Raw genomic sequence first — 8,701 nt, 5'->3', positions numbered from 1 at the left:
TTATGGCCTTCATGTCATATATATTTTACTAAATACTGAAATTAAAAACACGCCCATGTATGAAACCAGTACCCTGTTAGGATAAGCTATATAAACTGCATATAAAAAAAATCTGTCTTTCACAGCGACAGGAACACGTAACAATTGGCAATAAACTATATAAATACATTTATTACAGGAAAACAGAAACAATAAAATAGACATTTTTTGCATTTTAATATACAAAATAGATAAATCTCTGCTTCATTTAAAGCTGTTACAAATTCTGAAATAAAATGTTACACAATTCGGAGGATAGCGGCCATTTAAATAGTAGGACATTGGCCATATTGTACCTACATAACACAAACCACATTGTATCGTACAAAGATTGTCGCCCTCTGAACTGCGGTTTGTATTCAGAATATCCTACGTGTCTTATGACCCAGAATATTTCTGACTATTGATGAATATCAGATATAATGTTGCGTCTTGTTGCCTTACTAAGTCATGGAGTACTTATCGCTGTTATACCCTTGGTAATGCCATATTGTGGATTCGCTATATGACCTCTTGACAAGGAGCATCAGAGACTCCTCATTCATTTCAGTGCTTGTCTTCAATAGTAAAGTGACCATTCCAGTCCTTACTGAAATGAACAAGGTCAAGTAACCTCTAAATGCTTCCAGTTCTCCATCTGCCATTCATTATAATGGAGAGACTACTCCCCTATAAACAGTCAACACCGTAGGTGGCCCATTTTTGGGATTCCTAGTGGCCAGACTCTGGTTGACACATCTTCAAAGTGTTTTTGCCGTAAGGGGACAACCCCATAGGTGTGTCCGGTGGTTATAGAAACCCTACTCTTTACGGACAGATCAAGGTAAGTATAATATCTTTCTCTTATTCTACCATATGCTAAGATCTAACCGGACAGACATGTCCTAGAAGGAGGTACAAGCAGCTTCTCTGACATTTCTCAAGGCCCAGCCCCAGTCTGGTGTGGACTGTAGAAGTACCATCGCTGGTTTCCTTCTCTTCCCCAAGTCTGATTGGAAAAGCCATGAAATAAGTTGGAAAAATGTGTGGTCTATAAGGTCAGCAGTCCGCATTGTTGTCAAACAATTCCTTCACTGCGCTTGCTTCTCCATACAACCAACGCCGTCATGAGAAGTGTTATGAGGATAGGGATAAAGATGAAGGAGCACAGGATGGGCATTGGAGGGTCGGTCGGCAGCCTGCCGGTCAGGGCACAGTCCTTGAAATACTTCTTATGAATATCTGTGAAGAACCTGTCCACTATGTGGTTTGGCCAATAGCAGTTCTGATGGAAAGCCAAGAGGCTGGTACAGTTTGTGACTTCAGTGTAGATCCTGTAAGAGAAGGAAAACAAATACCATGTCATCGATGTATTATCGCGTAATAATCATTACAGAAGCTTGGCACCAGGTTAGTGCCACATCTTAGATATGGCTCATGCATTGTGAAGCAGGCAATATTAGACTATATTACGCATTATCTGTGTGCTGATATTCCTTCCTCTGTTATTCCACCTGGAAATATATGAATATGGCTGCTTTCACATGCTCAGTGTTTTGCATCAAGAATTGTAAGCCAAAACCTGGAGTGTAGTCTACACCGAGATAAGATATAATGGGAAGACTTGTGTCTGTTCTGTATTTCCAGCCCTCTATTGAATGTGGCTTGCACAATGGCAATTTCGAATAGCACGCTCCCATAGAAATGAATGGACGCAGCCAGCGCTGGCGTTCGGCTGCTTAACCCCCTGCGTGCCGGTTGCTCCCATTCATTATTCGAATGTTTCGAATATTACTCGCTCATCTCTAGTGGCAACAATGTCCAAGAAACTGGTGACCACATCCACCAGGCCTCCTTGGATAGTAAGCTTCCCCGACAGTGTCCGGTTACTAATCCAGGGAAACCTTCGGACTCTCAATGTGGACACCTGGAGGGCCTCAGTCTTAAATCTCAGAGAGGATCAGAAAAAAAAAAGGAGGATCACCACGCTCAGTCCAACGTCAACAATAGGTAATCTATATTTGTATTGAAACAGACACTACGCGTTTCGGGCATACTGCCCTTTTTCAAGTGTATAGACTGTCTTTCGTCGAGCTGGATCGACTACTTCACCATATGCAGCTCGGTGCATTTCTTTGTTTTTTTACTTTCACTCAGTCTTAAATCTGGTATACTTTAGTATTACTCCTTGTTAATTTGCATTTTCTTTTCTTTTTTTTGTTAATAATCGTGATTTATTATTGGTTTCATCTCATCTGATATATTTTCTATGGATTGATGAGTCATATTTACATTATGCATTTATTTTCCTTATGTGGGAGATTTCCATATTGTGGAGGAGTTTGTTATTGGATATTTATTATATATGTGAATTATAAGCCTACGAATATTTCCCCCATCAGCGTTGGTGAGCGATCACGTGATCCTGGTCAGAGAATTCCGCAGGCACTTTGTTTCTTAATTTGTTTCTCAGTCTCCTGCATTTTATTATTTGTCTCCTTGGCACATGCTACACGTTTACATGCAGAGGTAATGAATATATTGTCATACTGATACATTATTGTGATTACATATTTTAACTTTATTAGGGGCAACACGGTGGATGAGTGGTTAGCACTGCAGCCTTGCAGCGTTGGAGTCCTGGGTTCGAACCCCCCCCCCCAGGAACAACATCTGCAAGGAGTTTGTATGTTCTCCCCGTGTTTGCATGGATTTGCTCCCATTCTACAAAGACATACGGATAGGAAAAAAACAATGTACATTGTGATCCCTATATGGGGCTCACAATCTACATTAAAAAAACAAAAAAAAATTAACTTTATTCCTACTAATTTATTATGTGTGATGGTCATGAATGTTCTCTTCTCTGGTCTACATTGGTTTTGGTTACTTTCTGAGAGGTCTTGTGTTGTAAGAGCCCATTCACACGGCACTGATTTTGCCCTGATCCTATCCTTGTGTTCCAAGGAGTGATTTTTCTGAGATTCCGGAGAATAACATTTCTCTATGCGCTTCTTCTTTGCGCCATATTTCCTATGTCTGTGCCACTGATTGTTCTCTGCCTATAGATCTGGAGAGTAACTACATCACCTGCCACATTTACTTTATCTTAAAGACTCTGTACCTTCAGCTCTTAATATTAAAACATCTGCGTCTTATCAGTAACTTCAGCTTTATCAGCTTTATTAATGAAGAATCTTAATGAATTTGCACACAAAAGAAAGAACATAGACATCTTATCAGCAGTCAGCCCAGAGAAATCAATGTGCCCTGGAATAGTCAGCGACCACTTTAGGGGACCAGGGTTTGCTCTGGGCAAGGAGCCGCATATTATGTTATATTGACGTATAATTGGTTAATATCGCAGATGAGCTATAAACACAAATTGCATTAGAGATAGCTTGACCTGAAATGTCTTATTACTGGAATACTCGGTCGCCCCTTTATGATCTTTATACAGCGCAGTCTACACTGCGAGCTCAGACACAATGGCCACAGTAAATGGGAACTACTGATAGCAGGGCTTACGCCTGGAAAATACTTGACAAGGGTTAATGTGAGATTATTGGAGCCGCCGGTGGCAATGTGCCCTTTATAGAGGATTTCCAAAGGCGCTCTGGATTTTTATAGTAATGATGTCAACACTTCAAGGGAGAGGTCACAGAATTGTATTGTCGCAGTGTGGGAATTGAGTACCTATGGGACATAGGGTCTGTCAGCAAAGGAGTCTGAGTCATGTACCCTAGAGGTTCGCAGACTTCCTCTTAAACATTCTCAAGAAAGATTACAGTTTCTGAATGAGATATGGATGGCTGCTCCAATCTAACCGGAGATGGGGACGCTGAACCCTTCTTCGCTGAAGCAAATTATAATGACATGGCGTGTTCTGACGCTGATACTAGTAGAAGAGATCGGAGCAGAGTCATGGCCACCTATTGCGTTTTATATACCGATATGTCTTTCTTTAGAGACCCTGTCAATAATGTGAATATGCACTTGGATGCTTCGTCCTTTACACAGGCAATGCAAACCACATGGGGGAAGAATGATTCTTGTTTGGATCCTGCGTCCCCCAGAGTTCCATTATGTCAGTAACACATCCCCTTATACACAGGACAATGTGCTGCCAACCAGCAAACAGCTTTATGTCCCAGTGAACAATCCAATCACCTCTGACTGGGGACAGGTTTACCCAGGGCAGGGATAAGGTGAGCAAACACTTCCCATCATTGCCTTGTGTAAATGACCAGCTATGAAAAAAAAACAAAAAAATGCATTACCTCTATGCGAGACGTGTTATTAGTGTATAGCACCCTTAATGTAATTTGCAGAAAGTGAAAGTTGGACACTTCTGTATCTTCATGAATCAACTAATAATTAACCAAAACCAATGAGAAATGTTAGTAAATATTCTAATTCTCCCTGCTGTCCCCCCCTCCCCCCTAGGTGCTGTAGCCTTCATATAGAGGCACATTGCCTTCATAGAGCCTTGTAATTTCATCATTGTTTACTGAGCGCTGCCCTGACAGTGCCGGACAGGTGCAAATAAAACTCATTCCAGCGGAGGATTCTTCCCACACTCTATGGCTGACCCAGGCAGCTGTTCTTATATACAGTCCAGGAGGCAAGAGTCCTTGGTGACTGGGTCATTTCGTGTCTAATGTGCAAAGGAAAAGAGATTGGCCTTTATGAAGGGTGGAATAAGTCATTTCGGCAAAGAAAGGGTTCATGAATTCAAAGAAAATTCATGAATCTGACAACAGAAGTAGGAGTAGAACTAAAAGTATTTTTAGATATGTATCTGTGTGACATGTCTAAGGTGCAGAACATTACATTCCCATTTATCTATGGCTTCTTAAAGTTTCATAATCTGCTTTCCTGATAGGGCATGAGGTCTTATATAACATATATAATATAGTGTGTGTGTGTGTGTGTGTGTGTGTGTGTGTGTGTGTGTGTGTGTGTGTGTATCTAATCCTCCCCTGTGTGGTATTGTGTAAAGAAGTGCGTATCTAATCCTCTCCTGTGTGGTATCTCTGTACCAAATTTGGTGAAGATCAGTACAGTCGTTTGGTTTGCAATAGAGAACAGACAGACAAATAAGAATTCATTTTTATAATACAGAGAGATATTCGCACACACATGCACAAATCTCATGAGAGTCATTCCAAGAATATTCTTGAGTTTTCTTAAACCCCAGAGTATAATAAGCGGAGGCTCGGGGGAGGTGTAGACAAGATCGCTATCACTGATTCTTGCTTCTCCTGGGTGTCCGCTGTTCTTTCCTGACATCCCTTCTTCACCCAAAGCCTCTTCTCGTGTCTTCTCTAACATCATGCACCCAAGGGTCACCATTAAGGCCTTTGATTGGGCTTAACTGGTAATGTGGGGCATGCCCAAATCATGGTATTGGTGTGCCCTATGTGATTGCACAGGCCTCAGTGGGTGAAGGCCGTATGGCAAGAATGAAGACCGAACACCTAGGTGAGGTGAGGAAAGCTGAGTATCTATGTGAGGGACCCCAAAATGTAATAACGATTCGTGGGTAGCAAACCCCAAAAATTTCAGGTTTGACTGAAGCAGATGAGGAATAAGCAGGGGAGCGACACATGAGTTCAGGATAAAAATACTCAGGGTTTGTTCTGCAGTTTGTTATTTAGATAGATCTGGAGTACAGAAAAAATGGAAGACATTTGGTTCCCGGGATCTCCACTAACGTTGAATACAAAAAGATTCCAGGATTGTGTTTTTGTCGAAAGATGACGTGAGAGGAAAAAACTATCACTGGTCTTACTTGTATGTTTCCTTAAAGGGGTTTCCCAAAATAGATACTTATCACCTACCCTATGGATAGATAATAAGTTTACGATAGATGGGGGACTGACCACTGGGACCCCAATGATCACAGCAATGAGGGCTCCACATATCCCTTTTAGAAAGGAGCAGCAGACAAGCATATGTGTTGCTGCTCCATTCCAGAGATCAGACAGTGCCATAGAGATGAGTGGACTGGCAGAGTACTTGCTTGACTGCCGCTCCATTCAAAGAGAACATAGGGCATCCTTTCTTGCAATTGATGGTGGTCCAAACAATTGGGCCCCACGAATCAGACACATAGATTGCTTTAAAATCTCAATTATTTCAATGGATTCAAAGTATTAGAGGGCAACATAGGGAGCTTATATGCGATGCACAGCAATGCACTGGGGGTCAGGAGATTCCAGTTTCAAGTCCCCTTATGGAACAGGAAAAAAAAAAGGTTAAAAAAAAATCCTTAAAAACAAGTATAAATAATAAAAATCTAAATAAAAGCCACCCTTTAATAATAATAATAATAATAATAAAAAAAAACAGTCTAAACTATCCAAAAACTGGTTTTATTTACAAATGTGTTGAACACCGTAAACAATGTACAGTATATACTGCAATGCACAAATTAATGCATTTTGCTCCAAAAAGTCAAAAACTCATACATACCAAAAATTGGTACCAATTAAAACTACAACTTGCCCTACAAAATAAAGATCCCTGAAAAAGCCCCATCCACTAAACAGTTAAAAAAAAAGGTTATAGGTGTCAGACTACGGTGACCCCAGGAAAACCATTAACTTTCAAAAAATTCCGTTCTACTAGTGGTAAAATATGAAAAAAAGCGATATAAATATGGTTTTGCTGTAATCGTACTGAACCAACAGCCATATCATTTTTAATGCAGAATAAATGCCGTAGAAGCAAAATGCAAAACAGAATAATAGAGGTTCATATAAACACCCAAAAAACATTATAAGGTGCCAAATAAGTAGAACTTGTTCCACCAAGAATAATCCCTCGTATGGCGATGGCAACAGAAAGATGTAAAAAGTTATGGATTTTGGAAGGCGGGAAAGAAAATATGAACAAAGTTTTGGCGAGCATTAACATCCAAAGTGCCCCGCGTCCGAGGATTCATGGAAGTCACATTAGGCTGCAACTTTTCTGTAACTGTGATTTTCGCTGTGTAACCGGAGCCTAAATGCTTACACCTCATGGGTTCGGTCTCCATACAATATTCTTGGGGAAAATGTGAAAGTGTTAAAGGTCAATTTGTACGTCCTGACTGCGTCACACTGGAAAGTTCTCGCAGCTGTGCTCAGGAGATGTATACACAACCTATCATTTCCATAATGAGCAGAAGGTTACTGTATATACATACAATGCTGTCTGTATCCCCTCATTATAGAAAGCCCAGAGGGATGACATACACACTGTGTATATCTCATCATATAGCGCTGATATGCTAGGACGCGCTGACTTCATCCCGCGCGACGTCATTGTTATCGTAGGAATGACCAATTTAATTTTAATGTAACTGGAAATGCAGAGTCCAGAGCTGACTCTTCTGTGAACACAGTTTCCATGTGGATACATATCCTAGCCGTTAAAAATCTACGTGCGCCATATAAGCTATGCTGTACGAGTGTGTAGGGTCACGGACCACATGTATATAAGACAGACTCTATGGGGAGAAGACACCTTTACCATTCATTTTCTTGTTTTTGTCCCCTTTTATTTTAAGACGTATGAAAACCCGTATCTCCAAGGAGATGAGGGGTCTCCCAGGGTTCGGTTACTATGGAAATGTAATATTTTATTGTGACTATTTAGTTTAGATAGTGCCGTGGTCAATATGTTCAGTGATGTTCATCGTCCTCTACCGCACGTTCAACCACGATAAGAAACTGAAACACAGAATTCCATCTTTAGACCCCTTACTTTTCTGGCAAGCCACAGTCTTCTGTCATATAGGGCGCAAAAGTGTTAGAAAGTGTCTAAAATAGTTAATAAATGTGATATTAAGCAAATACGACAGAACTGCAATAGAATTCTGGCAAATTATCAAAAGTAAATCTGCCCCACTGTGCACAGCTGAACCAGAGCAGGTGTATACAGGGGCGGAATAAGGGGACCATGGGCCCCGGGCTGTTTAGAAAGTGCGAACCTTCCCCATTTACGCTGAGGGTATCTGTGACAGAATAATGTCCTATAGCAGCCCTCCATGTAGTATAATGTCCCATAGTCTCCCTATGTGCAGTATAATGTCCCATAGCGAGCCCCCACACTGTACAATATCCCATAGTGGCCCCTCCACACAGTATAATGTCCCATGGTGGCCTGAACATAGTATAATATCCCATAGAGGCCCCCAACAATATAATTTCCAATCAAATGAGGTTCGCCCAACAATTACCCATTTCCAGTTGACTCCTGGGCCATTGAAAAAGTACAAAAATGGCCTGGATGTTACGTTAAGTATTAGATTTATGAGGATAGGACACCATGGGTTTATTCTCACTGCAACATTTGGAAGGATTCTTCACTAATATGGAACATGGGGCGTGGGCCTCACTTTTTTTTTTTTTTTTGTCTTGTTCTGGATCAACATGGTAGACGTATAGATTGGACTGGCTGGACCTGGGTCTCTTTTTAATACTACTACACTATGTATATTACTTTTTGATGTCTGGGTATTGTTTTCCTCCTAGACAGGCTATACTGGAGTTATCTGGCATAAAGTTACTACTCCTGCGTCCAAATACACCAGTATTCAGTTTAGCTAAGCTGTAGGAGATCTTCTCTAAATTGTGCCTTCAGTAGTTTTGCGCATATTAATACCGTATATGTCCATTGTAGGATTATGGTGAAT

The 8,701-nt window shown here is 40.8% G+C and overlaps 1 protein-coding gene across 1 annotated transcript in view; it reads right to left on the bottom strand.

Annotated features, from left to right (window-relative positions):
- Positions 1 to 241: 241 nt before the first annotated feature.
- RAMP1 (receptor activity modifying protein 1) overlaps positions 242 to 8,701 on the bottom strand; it is a 43,722-nt gene continuing 35,262 nt past the window's right edge. Inside the window, exon 3 of the mRNA XM_075285233.1 lies at positions 242 to 1,352. Within this exon, the coding sequence (XP_075141334.1) occupies positions 1,097 to 1,352 (256 nt within the window). The 3' untranslated portion in view covers positions 242 to 1,096. The remainder of the gene's footprint in view (positions 1,353 to 8,701) is intronic.

This window comes from Leptodactylus fuscus, chromosome 8 (assembly GCF_031893055.1).
Source record: "Leptodactylus fuscus isolate aLepFus1 chromosome 8, aLepFus1.hap2, whole genome shotgun sequence".
In the NCBI taxonomy this organism is placed as follows: Eukaryota; Metazoa; Chordata; class Amphibia; order Anura; family Leptodactylidae; genus Leptodactylus; species Leptodactylus fuscus.
The sequence above is the reverse complement of the archived record's forward strand: the minus strand, read 5'-3'. Positions and strand labels throughout refer to the sequence as shown.